Genomic DNA, 26,091 nt, shown 5'->3' on the forward strand with positions numbered 1-26,091 from the left:
AAGGGTTAAACATTTGTATGATTTATATAGTAATCTCCCCAATAATTCTAGTGTCTACCTGGCACCATACAAATTATTACAATATTATTGACTATATACACTATGCTGTACTATAAGAAGTTATTTAGTCATTTTTCATATCAGTTTATCTTATTAAAGCTTATATATTTAAAGAAAGGAATGATAAAATATTGATTATTTTAAGCTTTATTTTATATTACAGAAACCTATTCACTGCTTATATACAGTTTTATATATCTTAATGATTTTTAAGATTATTACTAATTATCCATAAAGTCATGGTGCACTTTTGACCAGTCACAGGAAAGCAACAAAAGACAATAGAAATGTGAAATCTATATCAAATAAAAGGAAAACCCTCTCAGTTTCTGTAGGATGATGTGGCAGCATGTGCGCGTGCGCAAATGATGACGTAACACCATGTATACAGTGCAGTAACCCATGGCCATGCCAGTCAAGATGTGAACGGTACAGAGGAAAGTTCAGTGTGTTCTGTGGCTCGCTAAATTTGAATCCGTGACCAAAGTGCAACATGAATATCGACCTGTTTATAACGAAGGGCCACCACATAGGAATAACATTACTCGGTGGGATAAGCAGTTAAAGGAAACCGGCAGTTTGGTGGAGAAACCCCGTTCTGGTAGGCCATCAGTCAGTGACGAGTCTGTAGAGGCTATACGGGATAGCTACCTAAGGAGCCCACATCAAACTGCACTGAATAGGTATGAAACTGGGAGAGCTTTCCTTTTATTTGGTGCAGATTTCACATTTCTATCATCTTTTGTTGCTTTCCTGTGACCAGTCAAAAGTGCACCATGTCTTTATGGACACACTGTACATTATTTTTACATACAGTATCTGTAGAGCTAGAGTCGTTTATTTCTCTCATTTTCATTGTCTTTTATTAAAGTCCATGGAGCTAAAACTTTAGATAGAACAGTTTTCTTATCTCTCATATTTATATTCTGTTGGTCAAGGTAGAGAAGGAGAGTACAGTGGTTCCTCTTTTATCGTGGGGGTTAGGTTCCAGAACCCCCTGCAATAGGTGAAAATCCATGAAGCAGCAGCCTTATATATATTTATTTTATTACTTATATATACTTTAAGGCTTTATAAACCCTCCCAAAACTCTTATTGACCTTTCCCCCACTCTTACACTTCCTATACTTATTTTACAGCAAAAATAATTAAAATAATAAATATAGAAAAATACCTATATACCGCAAAATCCCACGATATAGTGAACAATCTACAATACAAAATTAGACATATACAATTTAAAAATCTGCAATACAGTGAGACCATGGAAAGTGAACCGCGATACATCGAGGGACAACTGTATATATTATGGTATGAAAATACTACTTACACGGACTTTAGGAGATAGACCACCTTAGTCCATCCTATGGGTAATTCAAAAAGTAAATGAAAACTTTTCTCGAAGAAATGGTGCCTGAGCTAAATATTGGAGAATAAATAGGGATGTAACTATTAAATGCAAAGTGAGCTGTATATAAAGAATCTCGCCCTGGCCGGTTGGCTCAGCGGTAGAGTGTCGGCCTAGCGTGCGGAGGACCTGGGTTCGATTCCCGGCCAGGGCACATAGGAGAAGCGCCCATTTGCTTCTCCACCCCTCCGCCGCGCTTTCCTCTCTGTCTCTCTTCCCCTCCCGCAGCCAAGGCTCCATTGGAGCAAAGATGGCCCCGGCGCTGGGGATGGCTCTGTGGCCTCTGCCTCAGGCGCTAGAGTGGCTCTGGTCGCAACATGGCGACGCCCAGGATGGGCAGAGCATCGCCCCCTGGTGGGCAGAGCATCGCCCCATGGTGGGCGTGCCGGGTGGATCCCGGTCGGGCGCATGCGGGAGTCTGACTGTCTCTCCCTGTTTCCAGCTTCAGAAAAATAAAAAAAAAAAAAAAAAAAAAAAAAAAAAAGAATCTCAGCAGCATAAAGGTAGGATGGGATCTTGAAACTATAAAATGTTAAGAGTTTTGAGTAAAGGCGAGGCTTAGAGAAATGGACAAGACAAGGTCTGAGTTCGTGAAAAATCTGGCCTGTGTTTTGAAAGAATTGGCATTATCCAGTAGAAATACAAGATACATAATCAGGTTTGTGTTTTAGAAAGATAATTCAGCTAGCCTGATAATTTAAATTAATTTAAAGTAAGGAACAGGGGATATATGAGATGGTAATTATAGGATTGTGATGTGAATAATCAAAAAACATTGAAAGAGTAAGAAAAGGAAGGAACCGGGAGGGAAGATTGTAGCAGAGAGTAGAACATGAGAGTTTGATTTCAGGATAGAGTAGTTTCAGAGGATGATCAAGTCCAATATGTAGCCATGGATTGGGGCGGTTCAACTGTGTGTAGAGGAGTGTCACTAGATGTTCGAGGACAAGGAACTCAGGTCAATTTATTGTACATTCTCCTTTAAAGCACCGAGGATAACTGCAGAGTCTTGATGAAATGCTTGCTATATGACAGTAATGGATATGGTAGAGAGGAGGACTTTTAGATTCCATGACCCTAAAATGATAAAAGATTTCATCTGGGGGCTGGAAAAATATTGATTGTGATGGAAAGCCAAGAGATTCCCATAAAAACTATAGAACCAGTGCCTGACCAGGCGGTGGCACAGTGGATAGAGCATCAGACTGGGATGCAGAGGACCCAGGTTCGAGACCCCGAGGTTGCCAGCTTGAGCACGGGCTCATCTGGTTTGAGCAAAAGCCCACCAGCTTGAACCCAAGGTCACTGGCTCCAGCAAGGGGCTACTCGGTCTGCTGAAGGCCCGCGGTCAAGGCACATATGAGAAAGCAATCAATGAACAACTAAGGTGTTGTAGCGTGCAATGAAAAACTAATGATTGATGCTTCTCATCTCTCTCCGTTCCTGTCTGTCTGTCCCTGTCTATCCCTCTCTCTGACTCACTCTCTGTCTCTAAAAAAAAAACAAAAAACTATAGAACCAGTAATGGTTGAGAGAATGAGCAACCTCTTTTCAGAAGTGTTAAAGGGAAAATGGCAGACTTAAAGAAAATTTTGTTTGTTTATTTTATGCAAAGATTCCAGAGAGCTTAAGAAAAGTTTTAAGATGAGGTGATTTGTGGAAGATCAATTGAGGAGAAATAATGGCAAAATAAGCATGGGATAATGAAATCCAGGAACGCTAGAGTACTAGAAACTTAAGTTTCTAACATCAACTGTGGATCTGTGGGCAAGTGATTTCTTTCAAATGGTTACAGAATGGGGACCAAGGACATGTATCCAGAATATCAAAAGAAACTATATGAATCAAAAATAAGCAACCAACAATCCAATTCAAAAGGGCAAAAGACTTAGTCATTTAACAATATGTCCATATACATATCACCTGTAAACGTATTGAACATGTGCTTACTATCATTATTTATCTGGAAAATGCTTAATCTCAATAAATAACACTACACACCTATCAGAATGATTAAAACAATTAAATATTCTAAGCTTTGGAAAATAGATGAAGCACTTGATTATTTATACAATGCATGTGGGAGAGTAGATTGGTTCAACTGCATTAGAAGACACTTTGGCAATATCCTTTCTGTATTTAAATCCTGGGTTTTTTTCCCATTAATTTGCGACATGAGGCAAATTATTAATAATTTGTACTTCTGTATTTCATTTATAAAATAGAATTAGATAAATTAATTTATGAATATCACTTAGAAGTATGCCTAAGTGCTCAGTCGATAATCTAATATTACTGTTAAGTATTGTGTTGGAATTAAAAGAGTAATTTTTAACCTTTTAGCATAAAAGAACAAGAACTATATATTCAGTAAATAAGTTTGTAAATACAATATAAATTGAGAAAAATTAAAAATCTATAATCAGTTACATAAGAATAAGTGTTAGCATATAAATAAAACAGCTATTCAAATTTTCCTCTTAATTTTCAAGTGTACATTTTTGAGAGGTTTTTTTTTCCCTTTTTTATTTGAATTTATTATGGTGGTACTAGTTAGCAATTTTACAGGTTTCCCATGCCCAATTCTATAACACATAATTTGTACGCCATATAGTGTGTTTACCTCACCAATCAAGTGTTCATCTACTTAATATCATATGACTTTCTATTTTTTACACTAACGCTGATATCATTAACTGTTTATTTCCATGTCCTGTGGGACATCACTATTGGTGACTGCATAGTATTTCATTATGTAAAACTATTATAATTGAGTTGAAACAGTATATTTATATCTAGCATGTGTCAATTTCTTATTTTGTTATTATAAATAACATCTTTAGGAACAGTGGCAACTCTCTAATCAATATTGCAAAGTACCATTTTTCCTATACTGTATTATTTTGTTCTACAAATGAATCTAATGTCACTTAGTTCTTCCCTACTGTAAATACGCTTTCAAATCAGGATCATAGTGATTGGATTATTTTCTGAAACCAAAATTAATTTTAGTATAAATGAATTGCACTTTTACAATGATAAGAATTCTACTGAAGTATGCATTGTAGATATGGTGACTAAGTCTTAAATAACAGTGTATGTAAAATTTTCTTAGAACTTGTTAAACTAAGGTATTGAAACATAGTAATGTTGGAAGTCTGTTAAGACCTGGAAGTTTAGAGTGTGTTTCTTCCTCACAGTCCAAGTATTATGGGCTCTTTCTGTTCTATGACTATCTCTTAACAGCAACAAATGATTACTTAAAAATGAAACATCAGCTAATTAAAGGAGGGAGGGAGATATTTTAATTCTCTGTGATTCTAAAATTTGGATTTTGACTTCTCTGTAACTATTTTCTGTGCTAGTTACAGAGTTTCACACAGAGTCTGGTGGAAAGGTGGGAACAGTTGGACAAGAATGTGACTTGCACTGAGCTTTATTTTCTATTAACATTTCAGCTGCTTCCCTCTTCTTTTCCATTTACCTCTTTAACCTTTAACCACAGGTACTGAAGTCATCAATTTTCTTGAAATTCTTTACGTAATGTACTATGGGTTTGTGCCTTTGCAATTTTCTTTTTTTGTCTAAAGAGTTGGACAAAGCGCATTGGCAGTGCTCAATAAATGTTTCATCAATGTCATTTCTTAATAGTCATTTAATTAATATTCATTATAGATCAATTCATAATTGTCATCATAGTAATGATAGGCAAAAAAGGAATCTCATTTTTTTCATATTTTGAAAACCTAATTGAGACTCAGTTTCATGGTATTGTTCTTAAAGGATGGCTGCTTTTCATATTTTGTATTTTCTAAAATGTGTAGAATTAAACTCCTTGTTCCTTTATTTGCCAATTGTTTTATTATTTAAATTCTAATAAGGAACACATTAAGTACTAGATAGCCTTAATGTTTATAAAATGTGTACACCTAGTTTGGTTGGACATAGTCTTCATGTACATATACTTTAAAGGGGCAGAGTATAAGAAATGGGAAAAGGACCCATTTTCACTTAGTGATGATTCTGTCATATACTTGTGAGAGGGACCATTTATCTTTCACATTATTTTAAGTAGACTTGTTTTATTTGTTTCCAAAGAACCCATCTTTATGTTAAACTAAGCTCTATTATATAGTATTTGTACTTATATACAGGGTCTAAACTTGAGAATAATTTTATATATTATGGCTAAATATATTTGTTTCTACCAAAATAAATATGTTATAGTCCCATTTTTAAGACTCTAAAGTATTATTTTTTGTTTATTTTATTGTAGGTTTGCAAAAATATTCCTACATATTTCTATGACATTTTATGCCTAAAATATAGCTGTATCTAGAGCATGTTGTCATAATTTTCTTTATGTAAACAAACTTGTACCTTGTTGGTTTTGTCCTGATTTATAGAATACCAAAAACAAAAAGCTGATATGACATAACAGGATGTTCATTTAGTTTAAAATCTTATTAAAATGTAAAATGTATAGACAGAAATGAGCATTATTTAAAGGACTGAAACCTAAAATCTATAAAACAGATGCAAACAAATGAAAGGATATTATACATGTGTCTCATTGAAAAATGTGACTATGGGTTTATGTTTTAATAAATTAAGTTATTCTACAACTTACTACCAACAATATTCGTGGCCACTTATATAAATATGCAGTGAGCATTAAAATAAAACATAAGTTTGTGCCAGAATTAAGTTAGACTTAGAAATTCATGTCACAATTATCCAAAAAGTTGATAGAGGCAGTTTACAAATTTGTCTGAGTTTCTTAGTAGCCTTAGGAAAAAGGGGAGAATATAATAAGCTTCACAGTATTTGCAGCACATAAACATAGCATTCACATAGACTAAATACTATTTATTGTTACTGTGTTACTAAACCTGAGACTAACTTCTTTCATATGATACTGTGTTGGTAGGGGGCTTCACCTCAACAATAATGCTGTACTGGATGTAGTAGCGTTTGTTTCCTTTGCTTTTGCCTTTTGATAACAAATGTCAATGCAGCTGATGGCTTATGGCTAAATTGCATGTTAGTATAAATAAGTTTAGCTATTGCCAAATAAAATAGTAATAATTTTGCAACAAGAACACAAGCATAATAGTTAAAAGTTAGGTGGATGCCATGCATGAAGATTTATCGCATCTAGAAGAGGAAAAGGTTAATAGAAAGTGTTTTTGCATGATCAAGAATACTAAAGAAGCCTGACCTGTAGTGGCACAGTGGATAAAGCGTCGACCTGCAATGCTGAGGTTGCCGGTTCATAACCCTGGGCTTGCCTGGTCAAGGCACATATGGGAGTTGATGCTTCCTGCTCCTCCCCTTCTCTCTCTCTCTCTCTCTCTCTCTCCAATAAAAATGGATAGATAAAAAAAATATTTAAAAAAAACCTTAAAAAAAAGGAAAACAGCTAATTTATAATATACTCACATACAAGGTAAAATTGGAAGCTTCAGAAAAGATGTAGAGAAAAAACACTGCCTATCAGAAACTAATAGATCTCAGTGTCTGCATAAGAAAAAAAAATCACATTGAAGACAACTGGATTAGTAATTTCCAGGAGAGGATTAAGAAAATCTACAGTATAAAGAAGTATCACAACAATGTGGGAAGAGATCATGCTATCCCTAAACAAACAAACAAATAAAAATTAAAACTAAAATATGAGGTCTCTTTATACTGAAGAAAATCGAACTTAACTAAAAAGAACCTATATTTCTTCAAATCCCTTCATTTAATGTAATTTTCATGGAATATTATTTGCATGACAAAATGATTCCAAATTTTGCTGGGCAAATTAATGTTCCACAAACAGAAGATAAATTCTGAGATAGAAGAGTAATAGGAAAGGCTTGTTTTAGAAAAAAAAAATTGTAAGCGTATATTTATACAAGTTACAGTCAAAATAACTTGTGTCTCTAGAAGACATAAAGAACTGTTAGAAAGTCTAACTCAGAATGAACTTTGTGTATATGGTGAAGTTTGCAATTAAATCTTGCTGGGCATGGTGGAGATCAGTGGTGTTGAGATAGTGTTTAACTATATGGGATACTAAATTAAGATAAATTTTACTTTATACCTATTATAAAACAATGCACACATGAATTAAAGATTTAATTTTTGCCTGCTAGAAGGCTCCTTTACCTTTTCCTAAAATGGAAAGGATAAAATGCTGACAGACTTAAAAAATCAAAAATTTGTTTAAAAAATGGTTAAAGATCAAAACTCACAAATTAAGATAAAAATAGGCATTATACCAAAAAAATCCATTATATAAAATTAATGCAAATAATTTTTAAAAATTAAAAATGTTAAACTTTATAAATAATCAAGAAATGTAAATTAAAACAATGAGATATACTTTTATCATTTTGACAAATATTTTTTATAATTGTAATGCTCAGTGTTGGCAAGGATGTGCAGAATTATCTATTCTTATTGAATATTGGTTAGACTAGATTACTACAAACTGTGACATAGTTGTTTCCAAATACATGAAGCTCTGTGTTGGTACCTTTTCTTATGCCCTCTACAGGAAGATTCGGGTTAACGCAGGTTAAATATCCAAGTCTAACTGCATTACAGTGGAAATGGTAAATACTTTATATCATTTCTGTCTTCTAACTTTTAAAATTTGAGTGCAACAAAAATCAGACTCCCTTCACCACTAGACAATTAAGAATAAATTTCACCTTGCAAAGGTGATTCCAGATGAAGTATGGTAGTTAGTGACCATAAAGTATTTTTATTCATGCTTTTCTCTGTTTTATTATTAACTATAATTTGTCTATTCTCAACCTTCACTTGAAACCAAACCAAAAATAGATTCATATATAACTTTTTGTCCATGCAGTCATACTTCTGAGATATTGCAGGTTTGGTTACAGACCACCACAATAAAGTGAGTTACAGGACATTCTGTGGTTTTAGTTCCATATTACTGTAACAATTGCATCACACCAAAGCAAGGCATGATGTCTTCGCTGGCAGAGGGTTTTGCCTTCTGATTGTGAAAAACACAACACCTGTGAAGCTCACCTAAGCAAAGTGCAATAAAATGAGATCTGTCTGCATATCAATTTTATGCATATATGCAATAGGTTTTGACTCAACTTTGTGTGTGTGTGTTTGTGTGTGTGTGTGTGCATGTGACAGAGGCAGAGAGAGGAACAGTTAGGGACAGACAGATAGGAAGGGAGAGAGATGAGAATCATCAATGCTTTGTTGCAGCACCTTAGTTGTTCATTGATTGATTTCTCCTATGTGCCTTGACCATGGGGATACAGCAGACCGAGTGACCCCTTGCTTAAGCCATTGACCTTGGCCTTAAACTGGTGAGCCTTGCTCAAACCAGATGAGCCCACGCTCAAGCTGGTGACCTCGGGGTTTCGAACCTGGGTCCTCCAAATCCCAGTCTGATGCTCTATCCATTGCGCCATCACCTGGTCAGGTCTGTCTTTTTTCTTTAGTTAAAGCTACTTGTCCGATTTAAGTAGAATAAGAATAATTTAGTTCTGTTGAGAACTTCATGCCCACTTTTTACAATCCAATTTAATGATAAAATCATTTCAAATCCTGTTGCTAATACTCACAGGAACTTTGATCAAGTCAGCCTCATTTGTCCAAGGAAACGGAAATCCTGAGTGAATATAGAATATTACTCTGTGTTCTATTCCTTATTACATAATTCCTGTTTTATCCCAACCACAAAAGTTTTCAAGTATTTTCATTTGGTTATCATTTCTCCAACATCTTTGAGTGAGCTAATACCTATATTCCTCCGATTTCATTCTTTCTAGCATTTCTGCCTCTCTTAAAACTCATTTTTGCTCTTAATACTCCTTTACAATGGAAACACTCAAAGAAGATGTAATCTGCTTCTGTTAGGTAGCACTTGACAGCACCATGATTTGAGTCCAACACTTGAACTTCTTCTCATTTTTACTCCTAGTTGTGTGTCTGTCCTGGACCCACACCAGAAAGAGGTATTCTTTCTTATGTGCAATGTGGTTAGCTATATTTGTATGTGGATGTAATCTTTGCCTCATAATGTAGCAATGCATATATGCAGATGTGAAGATACAATCAAATTCCCCTCCTCCTTCTTAATCAAACCACATAATTCAAGTTTCTGACCGTACAATGGTCTAAGATTGTTCTTGCCATCTATTTTAAATCTAGCAGTGCTCTTCTTGGTTGGATTCCCAAGGAGTAGAGCATGAACCTGTGATTTAGCTGTGTGTGATTTATAAAACATCTTTAGGGGGGTGGGAGACAGGAAAGGGAAGGGGTGTACTTTGAATAATAAAGTAGTCAAGGGAGAGTTGTTGCTTTGCCTCGAATCCTGGTTGTCTGGGACAACAATCATACCATATGATTATTCTTTATTTAGCACAAATGGGCTGGCTTTTTCTAAGTCATAACTTAAGGCAATGGAGTGGCTTTTTCTAACTCATACCCGTCATTCAGTAGCAGTGATTTTCTCCAGATAGGAGGTGCTCTCCGGAGACCTAATCCTGTAGCAAAGGGTAGTTCTTCAGACAATGGGACGACAGTTGGGAGGTTTTCAGCCACCAGCACTGATAGCTGTTGGGGCACGTGGCTAGCCAGGAATCAAGGGATCGGCCTCGGGCTGCCAACAGGATTACTTGAGTCTCTCTCCAAGACTGTTCATATTTTAATCCCCTCCAGCATTTGACAGTATTTAAAATGCTATGTTCTCATCATCTGTAACATTTACCTAATATATTTCTACGTGTTTTTCTACTACCACTCTAGCCACCCTTCACTGATACTGCTAAATTTCTAGTCCTCCTTTTTGTTTGAAATATGTGTATGCTTCTGTTTTAAATTGCATTCTCGTGTAGCTATGCTCTCTGTAAGGAATCTCGTCCAATTCCACGACTACAGCAACCAATTCTGATGATGCTATTTGTAAGCAGGTTCCCTCTTACTCCTCTAAATCCCAATGTTCAGCTCTTGTAAATTTGCCCTTAGATGTCCTACAGAACAGTGGTCCCCAACCCCCCGGCCGCGGACCAGTACCGGTCTGTGGGCCATTTGATACCAGTCCACAGAGAAAGAATAAGTAACTTATCTTATTTCCATTTTATTTATATTTAAGTCTAAACAATGTTAGTTTGGTTTTTTTTTTATATTTTTATTTTTTGCATTTTTCTGAAGCTGGAAACGGGGAGGCAGTCAGACAGACTCCAGCATGCGCCTGACCGTAATCCACCCGGCATGCCCACCAGGGGGCGATGCTCTGCCCATCCGGGGGGTCGCTCTGCCACAACCAGAGCCACTCTAGCGCCTGGGGCAGAGGCCATAGAGCCATCCTCAGTGCCCTGGCCAACTTTGCTTCAATGGAGCCTCAACTGCCGGAGGGGAAGAGAGAGACAGAGAGGAAGGAGAGGGGGAGGGGTGGAGAAGCAGATGGGCGCTTCTCCTGTGCGCCCTGGCCAGGAATCGAACCCAGGACTTCCGCACGCCAGGCCGACGCTCTACCACTGAGCAAACCAGCCAGGGCCAACAATGTTTTATTTTTTAAAAATGACCAGACTGTGTTACATCTATCTAAGACTCACTCTTGAGGCTTGTCTCAGTCATGTGATGCATTTATCTGTCCCACCCTAAGGACCGGTCCGTGAAAATATTTTCTGACATTAAACCGGTCCATGGCCCATAAAAGGTTGGGGACCACTGCTGCAGAAAACTCAAAGTCCACATATGAGGAACTGAACGTGACTTGTTTCTTGTAAAACTGCTCCCTATGCTCACTGAAAAGCGCCATTATCATTCCTCACACTCACACTGAAAGGATTTAATCTCTTTATTTCTTGTACCTAATTCAATTTGACATGTAGTAGATGCTCAGCAAGTATTTATTGAATTAATAAATAATATTCAGTCAGCTCTTTATAATTCCATCAGTTATTACTGTATCATGGAGAAATACATCGGACAGTGACAAATATCAAATAAAAATTACAATGAATAAGTGACAGAGATTTAAATTTTAAAATGCTGAATATCCTATAATTGAATTTTATTATTATAAGCTAAAAATATTCAGCTTAAAGTATGTGATGATGCGGTAACATTAGTGAATGTCAAATTAGCATTGTGTTTTAGTCTCTGGAGTGGCACTTGAAATATTTTATAATTATTATTAAATTTTGAGAAACTAGTGATTGTCACACAGTTGTAGTTATATAAAATATCCAATAGATGGTACTGTGAAATGCCTAATATTTCAAATAAAGTAGTAGAGAACTTACAGAGAACATTGCAGAATTTGAAGAAAATCAAGAAATTTTTCTCTGGCAATCAAAATTATACTTAAAATCTAATTTTTTAAAATATAACTTAAACAATACAGCAGTCCATGAAAAATTATCATAAACATTCATTCATAGGGTAGTTCAGAAAATGAAAATTGGAGTTTATTGCTAAATGGAACTTTAAAATTGTTCAATTCTATTAGTAGAATTTTACTGTTCTTTTTATATACTGATTACCCTTTGTTTCTGTGGTATTTCAGATAATGTGACTTAAATCACAACATTTTCAGGAAGCAACTGTAGCTGCAGATCTTTGTTGCAAAATTCTACAGAAACTTTTATGCTAAAAGTTTAACACACTGTGTAAGATAATCTTTCTTCTTGCTTATCACAAGTGGGTCCATTATTGCTTTCATTTGTTTGTCTCTTACCATTCTGTAAAAAATTACACACATTCCAAACATATAAAAATATATACTGTGGAGTTAAAATTTTTTTAAAAAGCACAAAAGAGCAAAAGTTTAAAGGTTGGTTAGAGTTTGCTCTTAAAAAGTATATGAAAAGTTGCAATTTGTAGATGGCCTCATTTTTCTTAGGGCTCTTTTGAAATTTTCATTATAAAGTGGTACGTGTCTGTTTGTAGGAATAATGCTAAATTGCGATTACCAGAAGTACATTTTATAAAACCTTTATATAAAGCTAAAATTGTCTAAGGAATTTTCTGATAACATAGAAAGCTTGAAAAATTTGGAGTATATTACTAGAAATATTTCATACAGCTTTTTTTTTCTTTTTGACAGAGACAGAGAGTCAGAGAGAAGGACAGAAAGGGACAGAAAGACTGGAAGGGAGAGAGATGAGAAGCATCAATTTTTTGTTGTGGCTCTTTGTTGCAGCTCTTTGGTTGTTCATTGATTGCTTTCTCATATGTGCCTTGACCGGGGTGGGGGCTACAGCAGAGAGAGTGACCCCTTGCGCAAGCCAGTGACCTTGTGCTCAAGCCAGCGACCTTGGGCTTCAAGCCAGTAACTTTTGGGCTCAAGCCAGCGACCATGGGGTCTTGTCTATGATCCCACACTCAAGCCGGTGACCCTGCCCTCAAGCTGGTGAGCCTGTGCTCAAACTGGAGATCTTTGTGTTTCAAGCCTGGGTCCTCTGCATCCCAGTCCGACACTCTATCCACTGCACCACCGTCTGATCAGGCTACATATAGCTTTTAAAAATTTTTGCTACTATTTATAACATTGTTCTTGAAAAATGCTGGGTATTCTTTTGCATTAGGGTTATTTATTTTTTAATTTATTTAATAAACTTTTATTTCATATGACAGTATGCCAGGTACTAGAGAAACCAAGATAAATAGCTGGTAGGAAGAATGTTTTTGCATGAATCAGCAGCTTCTTGTAGGATATGCATCATATATTTCTCAGCTTCTCTATACATTACTATTTTTTCATGTTCTATATAATCTGAATGTGTGTTATATACATTACATATTCTCTTTATTAAAGAACATATTTTAGGTACATAGAAATGTTCTGCTTAAAGAAAATGTATTGTTTCAATAACTTGAGCTACCTTAAATAATTGAGACTATTTTCTTTAATAAAAAAATAATAATAATTAGTGCTTCGGTAAATCAAGACTTTTCCAACCCTTATCTCCTGAGCCATATCAGAATACATATGTGAGATCTGTAAAAGCAAGGTATAGGATGAACAACTAGTATTCTGGGGACTTTGAGCAAAAAATGATTTCTGCCCACCATGTGTGATGATAAAACCCTGTCGGATTCATCCGGAAGTAACAGGGCCTCTAAGATCTTAGGTGGATTCTTTAGGTTTTGCATTGTATACTATGTTCCTTTCTAAAACAATGACACACAACAATTCATTTACTCAGATTTTTTAAGTATACTGGATATGCATGACCTTACATGGAACAGTAAGTTTGACTACTCAAGTCAAATGGGTTTAAATATAAAATGTGCATACAAATCTCAAGTGATAGTGTCTAATAGATGTCAGAATACTTTTTATTGCTGTCCTCTTTTATTTCAGTAACATTTTAATTAATTCACACTGATTGAATAAATGTACATTGAGACTTGTTTCCTAATGAGGGTGCATTTAGAGGGAAGGTTTTGCATCATTTTGATATCCTGTGGGTAATTATATTCTAATTATATGGTCGGGGGAAAAGAGTCTATAACACAGTACTGATATTGTTTGTTGGACCCAATTAATTACATGCACATAATGAAAGTTCATGATAAGGTTGACTGGCAGTTAGTGTAAAATTTTAAGTCTATTGAATCTTATTCTAATGTGAGTGCAGAATTGGACTTTAACCTGGTTAGAAAATGCTTTGGTGTGAGATTAGTGGATATTTAAGAGGCAAAGGATAAGAACACATTTTGTTATAACGTGTTTGTTTGTTTGTTTAATTTAAGGGCTTTTTCTAAGATTGATGAAAATGAAAATTTAGCAGCCTAATAATTTAAATCTTGTTATCAATAATCTTTCATTACCTACAGTGATTTTTCTGGATTTTCAGAAGCAGCAGTACACTAATGATGCAACGATACATTTCAGAATGGGTTCATGTACTGTTGAAGGCAAGAATAGCCATAACAGGAGGTATTATTGACTAATTTTATGAGCATAAAATTTAGTAGGTACTTTCTGTTATGTTAGATTCTTTTTCCAGGGTGTTTTGTTTTGTTTTGTTTTGATTTCAAAACCTCCCAATATACTCAGAACCCTGTCCCAAACATTGACAAACATATTAAATCATTTATATACATACTCATAAAGAAGCATCTATTGATTATCTATATGTAAAGTAAGAGTGCTAAAGAGTAATTTGAAAAAAAATGTCATGCATGTTTTATTTTGCAATGTGCTTTGAAGATGGTTGAATCTGAAGTTTAAGAATTTTGCAATACATCAAACAAAACACAAAAGGCATGCTCTAATTCTCAGCTCCTATCCCTCCCTTGCTTAATTTCATTGTTTTCTTCGCTCAACTTTGATACGGGACAGTCTTCAGGATTGAGGAGAATATTAGGGAATTTTTTCTTTTACTTTTCTTTTTCCGAACCTCTTCTCTCTCTTTTTCTCCATTGCTTTCCCTTTGGTTTCATCTCTTTTCCCCTCCATCTTTACTTCGTTCTATTTTAATAGCCCTAGCGTTGATATTTTATTTAATGAGATAAGTCCATTGATCCCCATGTACCTATAAACAATAAAAAATTGTTTCAGATGAAGAACGTACTGAGCTATGAGCAGGTAGTGAAAACTAAGGGAAACCTGTAGGTGCTAAAGTTAGAAAGTTACCATTTATTGAAAATGTAACTGTGCAGGAAATCCTTTTAATGCTAAAGGTAGGCAGAGTTACGATACCCACTGAGCATTTCAAGAAACTGAAGCTTAGAGAGATTCAGAAATTTACTTGAAGTCACATAACATGCAAGTGGCAGAAGCAACATCTGCCTTCTCCAAAATCCCTTTTCTAAACCTATTTTTAATATTTATGCTGCAGAGCCCGAAAATTTGTTGAAATAAATGTAGGGTGTCTAAACCAGCATTTCAAAAAGGAAGGTAAGAGAAACAATTAAGTAAAGTAGTTTAGAACAGAAATGAAGAGAGAAGAGTAATAGGTTACTTCAGAGAGTGGGGCACACAAGGTAAGTGTTCTTTGTGAAAGGATTTTAGAAGTGTGTAAATATACAATTATACTTATTGTGGATCAGAGTTAAAAAAAATAATTGAAGAAACTTTCTTCAACCTTGTTGGCTTCTGATGATTTTATGAGACCTAACCAAGTAGGCTAATGTTTCTAATGATTTTATTTCACTAGCTCATCAGTAGGCAAGACGATGACAGTAACATTAGAGAGGGATTTAGTTATTCCTGCTGATGGTGTTTACATGTAGAAATCTGTATGTGAAATAACTTGGATATCTCTATAGAAATACAGTTTAACATTTTCAGTGAAAGCTTTTGGGACCCCTTAAGTTTCCAAATAGCCATTGTACTCGGTGAACTTTCCCTGAAGGGTCAGCATGCTTCCCTTGTGGACACAGGTGCACACACAGACTGAGGGAGCTCTTCAGAAGGGAGTCTCGTACACTTTATACATTGTGCTCAATATCTCCTGACCAAAACTCTACAAATAGCATAAATAACCACAGCTACAGAAGTAAGAATAGACTATTTTATGAGTGATTATCAGGGTAGTAAAATCATCTCAGGGAAAAAAAAATTACCACTAAATTTATGTTGGTGCAGCTTATAAATTTGGCTCAAGTGAGAAGCAGTTAGGTAAGAGCTCCAGTATAAGATTATAGCACGTGTATTTTTTGAAATATTTTATTCTTGCTAGTTACATTTTATTAGATATCTCAAAATGCCACCAGGAAGGAAAATCAGTTTATAATTTTTCTAATTGACCTACTTGTCATCCGTGAAATCATCTGTGATGAAAGATGTTAATAAAGAGAACTGCAGTATTTCAAATTATTTTTATCTCACTTGGTTTTAAAATTTGTACTGTGTTCATACATGTGAGTGTACACACTTAAGGACCTGCAAAATCATAAGGAGTTAAACAAATTATGAAGCGGGAATGTGGAAATAAAATTCATGGAGACTAAATGTGTTTAGTTTCTCTATCTTAGAGCTGATGTTGATTATTTTATTATCATGTGTGAGGGAAGAACAACTTGACCTCTGAGGCTGAGGCAGTGTACAATTATAGAGGACAATTGTCCTTTTCCCAAATCTACTTTTCTCTCTGTCCCTCACTTCTTCTTTGATGACAGAGATAGCCAATTGTATGTAAGGAATACAAACTATTGAAAATAGCTTTATTTGGCCTCTTTAATTTATTACCGCACTGGGAGTTATTCTGTTCAATTAATCCATATTGATATCTAAGCCAGTTTTTTCAGGCAAAACAGATATATATTGTGGTTACTATATACTTAGCTGTGTTCAACAGCATTTTAAAATTATTTGGTTTGCAAATCACTTAAAAAATCGAGGCATGGCTAAAAAAAATCAACTTAAGTTTTAGTCAAACTTGCTGTTGTCCGAATGAATTAAATTCTTGGACAAAAAAACACTACATCTAGATTCTGTCACTAACTTTATTTTCTTAGGCTGATCATTTAATCGTTCTGATTTTCAGTTTTTCAATCTGAGAAATGGAGTATGTATCTTTGTTTAGTGGAAGGATTAAATAAAATAAACATAATTACAATTTTTAAAAATATATGAACTTTCTTATATAGGTATAAGATATAATTCTGGTCATTTTATTTTAGTCTTATAATAACTAATGACCCTTTTAATGTGAGTACTATTCTCCTATTATGTTTTTAACTAAGTCAAAGCTTAATAATGTCTCCACCAAAGATTTTTCTTTTTCTTATGACAATTTGGATTAAATTGTCAATTTAAAATGATTACATGTTAGAAAATATGAAGACAAGAGATATCTCAATACTTTAGAATAATAGGATTTTTAAAAATTCTTTGATATTAGGTTGAACTTAACAAATGCCCTGAAGGCAAATGCATCTTTTAAACTAATTATCTGTACTGTGTATTCTATTTAATATTAAAATGATACTGATTAAATAAAATCAATCACATTCCTCCATAGTCACACCTCATATTTGATTAAATACAAATATACAGTTCCTTTATTAATTTTGATTAAAAATATATTACATTTAGAATTATACACTCTAATGTAATTTAAAAAAACTAAATTAAAAAAAACTAAAACATTTGCTCTGCTCATCTTTGATACTTAAAATTATATACAGAAGCATAAAAATGAAGTAATATAATATCTGAATTTTATAACAAGTTAATTATTTTTCATTTATCTAGATACCATGATTTTCTTATTATAACTTGGAGATAAGATATTGATGGGCATGTTAATTTAATATACACTCTTTGCCTATACATCTTAATTGTAAGTAAGCTCAGACATAGTTTCATCATCATTATTCTTGGAGTGAATTTCTGGTGTTGCTGTCAGGTATCGGAGAGTTGCTAGAGAAAATTCTTAAGCTGGTGGCTGTCTGTTTTACATATTTATGACTTCTAGCCAAGCTGAGCCCTCCTTATTATTTAGACCTGTTACTCATCCTTAGTCAACTGCTTTCCCAGTCCCAGAGAAGTAGGGATAAAATCTTTACTACTTCCTTACTTTCTTCATCTTACTACCTCTCTGCCAAACTCATTTGTCTCAGTAGAAAATCCACATTCCCACTGCTTTGAGAAGGAAGAAGCCTACTAAATGAATATCCATAAGTGGCTAATTCTCAGCACAAGTGCTAGCAAAGTGGCAGTTAGGATTCAAATTCATCCCATAGTGTATTGGGGGAATGCCCTCAAATGGAATTTTTTGTGTGTATTTTTCCGAGTTAGAAGCTGGGAGGTAGTCAGACAGACTCCCGCATGCGCCGGACCAGGATCCACCTGGCATCCCCACAAGGGGGCGATGCTCCGCCCATCTGGGGCATTGCTTCCATGCAGCTGGAGCCATTCTGGCGCATCAGGCAGAGGCCATGGAGACATCCTCTGCACCCAGGCCAACTTTGCTCCAATGGAGCCTTGGCTGCAGGAGGGGAAGAGAGAGATAGAGAGGAAGAAGAAGGGGAAGGGTGGAGAAGCAGATGGGCACTTCTCCTGTGTGCCCTGGCCAGGAATTGCACCCTGGACTTCCACATGTGGGGCTGACGCTCTACTGCTGAGCCAAACAGCCAGGGCCCAAATGGGATTTTTATTACCTAACATGGCATAGTCTTTTTTTGTGTATGTGGCATTGGGCCATATGAATCCAGTAAATTTCCAACGTATGTTCAGCAATCGCATATATGTATATCATATTAAACCAGGTGTATACTCCCAGACTTCACTACTTCTTTTGACTAAAAATCTGCAGCTGCCATATTTTTTTTTAACTTATAGAAAGATCTTCTAAACAAAGTTTCATTCCCGGACACCTTAATTTTCTCTAGGCTAGTGCTCGACCCCTTCTCCTTCTGTTCCACTTTTGGGTACATTAGATCCTTCTAAACCATCTCTATATTGGGTAGCTGTGAAAGCAGGTGAGGCCTCATTTAGCTTGGAAGTAGCAACTGTTTCTTTTCCTTCTTGCTGCCTTTCTGAAGTTTTGCCTGGTAAGGATATCAACTAATACCTGTATTCTCAAATTTTTCAAACCCATTTTGTGGGTCTGAAATCCTCTTCATATAGCTCTGTCCCAGGGAGGGAACTGGAATATACTCCCTACTTCCTTCTTTTAGGAACACACATATATCTAAGAACTTCTACTTTCTTATCTAACTTTCCTACTAGCCTCCCTACCACCAAGGGAAACCTTTATCTGGTATTATGAGTGTCAAAAATTCTTCCAGATTTGTCATAGTTCTCATAGGACAAAAGCTTTTGGGACTCAGGAACCTCTTCTGTGTTTTCTGCCAGAAGCAAACCTTTCCAATGTGACTCAGAAAAAGTAGGGTGGTAGGTCACTGAAGATGTACTGTCATGAAAACTACTTCAGTACATTTAACCTTATTCATAAAATATTACTTTCGTGTAAAATTTGCTTCTTATTTAATTATTTGTTTTTTACTGATATTAACACATTTGTTCTTATTTCCAGGGAATCACTAAATAAATTCAACACTTAAGCTATATCAACCTCAAAGAGACAATGAGTATTTTTAGGAAGGGGTGAGAGTTGCACTGGGAATAATAGGCTAGGTAAACAATTCGTACTAATTTAAAAATTTAGTACGAATTGTTTATGAAAGATAATACAACTTGGATATGTGTTATTTCAAAATACATGTGTAATATACCAGTGTTATAGAGAAATTTGTGAACCTGGCCAAAGATGTTGATAAGTCTGCTTTAGCTGGATGAAACTTGACTTTGGATAAGTGATTCCACAACCTAACTAACTCTGCACTCGAACTTTCCTTATTTTGTGAAAAGATACTCATTTAATGAATGAACATATGCAGAAAAATTATGATAAGATAATAGATTTGATGTTTATTCTTTTCTTTCACAGGAGAATAGTGATATAAGAACCTTCATTGATATTTATTTTCAGTTCGACTTTATTTCAGCTTTAACATGAACTTTTCTTTTTCAACAGACTCTGCCCACTTCGGGAGTTTCAGTCCCTGAGGTGAGTAAGCAAAAAAAGACTTTCTTTAAATTTTATTTACTTTCTTTTTAAATTTATTTATTGATTTGAGAGAGCGGGTGAAGGGAAAAAGAGAGAGACAGAGAAACAAAGATTTGTCATTCTACTTATTTATCCATTTATTGGTTGCTACTTGTATGTTCCCTGACTGGGGATCAAAACCTCAACCTCGTCATATTGGGACCATTCTCTAACCAACTGAGCAACCTGGCCAGGAAAGAACATCTTGTATTTTTATAAAGAACACTTTGGGTTGTCTCAGTGACCTATTAATATTAATTTGTGTGTGTGTGTGTGAGTATGTGTGTGTATATGTATATATGTGTATATATATATATGATATATATATATATTCATATCCTCAGGGACTTTTATATTTTCATAATGGCATTGCATTTGCCAAGAGGTTTGACCAAGTATGAGAATAGTGTCACTCCTATTTGTGAAGTTAAAAAATAAATGCCTTGAAGAAAACAGAAAACATTATTTGAGCCATTAAAATATACTTTTCAATGATAGTATGTTGAGAATTCTTTCTCCTTTTGAAGTGCCTATCACTTTAATAACAGTATACCTGCGTGAATTATTTAGCATATGACATTGTATAGAAAGTCACACTAATAAAATACAGTCACAGAATAAATTACTTATTTCGAAAATAAATGTAGGCATTGCTACATTTATTTTCAGTAAAGTGGTAGCTTTACCTTTGCATTAACAAAACAAAGCCTCCACGTTGTTCTGTGAAAAATCCTACTCAATTGTTCCTGTCTCTAAAGGATATGCTCAAATGGTATTATTTTCTTACAATTATAATTTAAATCTGCTTATAAGGAAAAATATTATTTATATGTGATTATACCAAATAAGAATATGAATTTATTTAGAGGATAGTTGCATAAAAATTGAAATAACTCCAATCTACCACCCTCCTAAAACTTTTTCTAATCAGTGTAGACATCCTCTATTGAACTTTCAAACATTTCCTTTTCTAGAGATATTACTTGAAAATATACTTACAGGTATGCTTGAAAGATAATGTTTCTAATCTATGAGAAATATTAACCTACTTTTATATTGTTTGAATCAGTTGATACCTTTATGATAATTATTATGAAAGAGATGTTAAACTATATATTCAAGTAACAAAGGTATTAGGACACTTTATCATTCTATCTAATTATTTAAGCATAAAATAATTTATATGTGCAGGTCCTTGAGTTTGTTGTTGCCTTACCATAGCCCATTAAATGAATAAGGCACTATATTTCAAATTTTCAGTTTAATTTTATATTTGTTAATCTCCAAGTCTCAACCATATAATTTATATTATATAGTATTAATAAATGAACCAAAATTATTTTTATAATAGGATTTTTTCTTTTATGTTTTTTCTACTATAAAGTTTTTTTAATCTTTTTTTAAATTATTTAATATTTTTAGATTTTTATTTATTTATTTATTTTGGAGAGAAGAAACAGAGACAGAGAGAGAGACAGACAGACAGATAGAGAAGGGAGGAAGGAGCAGAAAGCATCAACTCCCATATGTGCCTTGATTAGGGAAGCCCATGGTTTTGAACCAGTGACCTCAGCATTCTAGGTTGACACTTTTACCCACTGTGCCACCGCAGGTCAGGCCTATAAAGGTTTAAAAAAGCTTCACACTGCTCTTTTTTTTTTTTTTTTGCAACCTATTATGGTTTACCTTAACTTAAATTTCCCACCGTACTCTGAAAGTGTTGTATATTTTTATTTCAAATATATTGTTCCAGAATTTTTAAGTCCATGTGTAGATATATAAATGAATGTGTGAACACACACACACACACACACACACACACACACACACAGGAGAGAGAGAGACCCTAATATTCTACCATCAGGAATAATTGCTTTTTGGTCAACTGATAATATGGTTAAATTGTATATGTAGTATATGTAGAAACTTATAAAAGATATATGCATACCTTAAACAATTTATTTGTAGTATGTAAATGCATATTCATTGGCTACACTTTTGACAGAACCAAGGGCTATAAAGACGTAGCCTCTATTTGGAGATGGTGTATAGTTTTCTTGCATTTGCTATGGTCTTCTCCTTTATAAGCTTCAATGATCAATTATTTAAAGTAAAACCTAAAGCATTCCTATTTCATCTAAACATATTTGTATTTTAATTAAAGCAATTGCATTCAATTCCTTTCAATTGTTTGAAGTTATAACAAAATCTCAAGGATATCCATGGAGCAATAAAATCCCTTAAATTTGTATTACTAATTTTCCATGGTTTTATAGTCATTGTATCCAAACCCTACTTGACCAGACACACACACACACACACACACACACACACACACACACCCCTTATAGTAGTATGTTTTTCCAAAACATTCAAATTCTTTTCCATGGAAACAATTCATTTTGTACGCATAATTCAGTGGCTTGAGTAATCATTAAGTTACACAGTTAAAATTACAAGATGCATTCCGGCCTAAACAGATTGGGTGCCACACAGAAATTCCTATGTTGATCATTTAACTCAGCTGATGGAGCTGAATGTACACAATCAAGAGAGCTGCCTTCCTGCTTTTAACCTTCGGTGTACGTGGCCATCAATGAGTATGGTTTACAAACGGAAGGAAACGGCTGAAGTTCATGCATGCGTGTGCGCACACACACACACACACACACACACACACACACATACAATTTTCTAATGGCATTACCATTTGCCAGTAGCAGCCCAAATTAAATGATTTGGGCATGGGTTTTTATAGCATTCATCTTTAACTACTACACTCTAAGCAATATACCTGTTTTAAATTCCATGATTAAATATAACCATTTTTTTATATTTTAATAATTACTGCTATGTCATGACTGCCAATTTTATGCCAGTATTTCACATTTTCTCAATCTATCATCAAATACACTTTTTCATCTTTTAGATGAGTTAAATGGTGAGGTAGAGATAGTAAATGACTTGCCCGAGGACTTAAAGCCTTTTTCATTTTTTAAAATGAATTTGTTTCTCTGAAAAGAGAAATATTCTCATCCCACAGTAAGGTCACCATAATCAAAGGGACAGCTTTGCAGCTGTCAATAAGTTGGTTTCTCAGAGCTCATCACCCTTATATGACCCGATGATATAGTCACACTGTACTTCAAGGAGATTTGTATATTATAAACATCCAAGTATTACCTTGGGGTAAATTCTAGAGTTTCTGGGAGAATCTTATGGCCTTGTTCCACTGGCCAAAAGAGCTACATCTCCATTCAGACAAGTGGTTCCATCACAGAGAAAGCAAGGTGCAGGGTTCCTTTGAAGGATTCCGTTGGCAGCAAAGTGCCCCCGCCCCTGCTTTGTGGCTTTGTACCAATCCAGGCACTTTGCTGCTGCCTGCCTCCCATGCTGAGATTGGACAAAAAAAAGAAGAAAGCCCCGCGCTTGAGGTAATCATCACTTGCTGCTTATAGTTTGTGCATGATCAATAACAGCAGGCTTGAGGACCATAATAAACATCCCTTTTGTAAAAAGCGGTGTTCAGCCACGTACAAATTCTAAAAACATCTGAGAAGCAGCATGATCCAGACAAAGAATTTTTTAAAGCACATATTTAAAGTTGGGTCTTTTTATTTCATTTACTTCATCATTCTATTTCTGTGAATGGTCTTTTTCAGCCTTTTCTTCTGCGTTCATTATGGTGATTATTCTTTGGAATTCTAATACAATATATGCCCCCGCGAAGGTCTGTTGTGCTACTTGTGGAGTCTGAGAATCAAAAAAATATTGCATTCTAAATTTAAACTGTCTGCATAGCAAACACAAATGCTTGCTGTTTGAAAATGCTGAACTACCAATAATTTTTACATTCCGTAGTTATTTGTTCTATAATCTTTCATGTTTATTTATTTATTTACTTGTTTAAAGTAGTTCTTTTCAGTGATTGAATAATTTATATTGATTAATTTTTTTCCCAACTGTTTTTATATCTGGGATCATTTATCTGGCACAACAAAGTTTATCTTAATTATAACAACTTTGTTTTGTTTTTTAAAGGCCCCAAAACTGAAAAAAAAATACTGAAAGTGAAGTGATGAGCATTGCCCCCTATTAACAGAGAGCTATTTTATCCTGAATAATGATGCACCATAAAGTCAGTGAGGTCTTCCAGAGACTTGTCAATAACTACACCATTGGGAGTAACTCCAATGTCACAATTGGGCTCTGACAGCTAGGGTTAGTGAATCCTCAAAACAGGCTGGTGAAATTTTTATGGACAGCAGATTTTCAGAGATGCATTTGCTTCCTTCTCCTGTCCCTCATATAAAATAGGAAAGAAGTAAATATTTTCTCAGGGGAAATAGAAAAAAAGTATCCAACTATCCTCCTGTTAGCTTATGCTGCTTAAATACAGAAAATATAATCAGAGACTTCTGTAAAATTTGGAACTAGACCTAAAACAAATGAGTATAATAAAAAGAAAGCCCTGGGAAAAATGAAATGAGGCTCTCCTGTTGTAAAATTTTCGGCTTGATTAATTCCACATATTCCACACGCTCAGCACATTTACTTCAAACAAAGAAACCAGTCAGTGTTCTTAGCATGTGTGTAACAAATGTTCAGCACTTTAGGAATATCTAGATTCTATAATGAATGTCATAGGTAGATGATACCTATGTGAGGTTATATACCTCTTTTTTATAATTGCAGATTTCAAATATAAAATTCCATCTATGGAACATTCAGTTTCAGATTTTAAAATTTATTTATATGTGTTGTAGTCCAAAAGTTGGTTCCCAGTTGTGACTGTGAAACAGTTTATTCTTGATAATTATAATTTTCCATGCAAATGACAGCCTGCTTTTGCCCCGACCCTGAGTTTTACAATCGTTACTACAAAGCAATTGTTTAGTCTATACCACAGTTTACTCAGAGGGATGACTCCCTGGAGAGACATCAAGCCACTTAATCAACTGCCATCTGCTAGATGGAGCATCTTACCACAAAGAGATTTCCCTGACTATCTGCATAGCCAAAAATAAAATAATGTTAATAGATGGTGCGACAGTTCTATACCCCCATATACTTGTACATCTTAAATTTCTGGAATTACATATCTAAATCATCTGGTCACAGATACCTAATTCCAACGTGTCTGACAGTTTAAATTTTATCTAATTTCTACAAAGTTACTATTTTAGAAATTAAATGCTAAATAACAATTGCTCGAATATATAGCCCAAAAAGGCATGGTAGAATATAAGGTATATAAATATACCTTTCACAATGAAGATATTTATAGACTATTTGTTATCATGTTTTATTTCCCTACACGCAAGAACCTAGGGAAAAATTATTCACATACTCACTAACAGTATTCCATGTTTGAACTTTTAACATAAGCTATGGATATTCAAATATAAATTTTAAACTTTACTTATTTAAACAGATGCTGAGTAGCATTTATTTTGGTGAAGAAGTTTTTTAAATCATCTCTCCTTAATATATTTTTACTTTTAAGTCCACTTAAAAATATTTTCCAAAGTTACAGATATTAGTAACTAGCAAATATATATATCTAAATAAGTGACATAAAAGTGTCACTGAAGCATCTTAGCACACTTCGAAAACATTGGTAATTAGGACAATTTTTTGTATCAAGTCTAGACATGGCCCATGAATCTTACTCAATATAATGTTTAAAACACTTAAATTATTTTTGTTTTTATAATATTAAATTTCATATATTTCTACATTTATCCTGACTTTTATCAGGGTACAGATCTAGGATCTGGTGTAGAGCAATGAAGCATACAAAGTCATTGCTGTTTTGAAACTTGGATTAAAAAGAGGAAGACCAGCATTAAATGAATTACGCCGATAGCATTTTAGGTTATATTAAATTACGTACATACAAAAAGTGGCTAAAGAGAACAGAGAAGCAATCTTGATATTTGACCAGAAACCTGAAGTAAGCGAGAAGCAAGCCCAACAACTTTGCAAATTAGAGCTTTCTAGTAGATTGCAGAGTGATTGCAAGAGCCCTGAATTAAGAGAATGATTGCTGTGATGAGGGTGCAA

The 26,091-nt window shown here is 34.6% G+C and overlaps 1 protein-coding gene across 3 annotated transcripts in view; it reads left to right on the forward strand.

Moving 5' to 3' along the window:
- Window positions 1-26,091, forward strand: part of DGKB (diacylglycerol kinase beta) — a 645,807-nt gene that overhangs the window by 227,150 nt on the left and 392,566 nt on the right. For all 3 annotated transcript variants that reach the window (XM_066354004.1, XM_066354003.1, XM_066354005.1), the window contains one exon: window positions 19,954-19,986. In XM_066354004.1, coding sequence (XP_066210101.1) covers window positions 19,954-19,986 — 33 coding nt within the window. The remainder of the gene's footprint in view (window positions 1-19,953; window positions 19,987-26,091) is intronic.

This window comes from Saccopteryx leptura, chromosome 12 (genome assembly GCF_036850995.1).
Source record: "Saccopteryx leptura isolate mSacLep1 chromosome 12, mSacLep1_pri_phased_curated, whole genome shotgun sequence".
In the NCBI taxonomy this organism is placed as follows: Eukaryota; Metazoa; Chordata; class Mammalia; order Chiroptera; family Emballonuridae; genus Saccopteryx; species Saccopteryx leptura.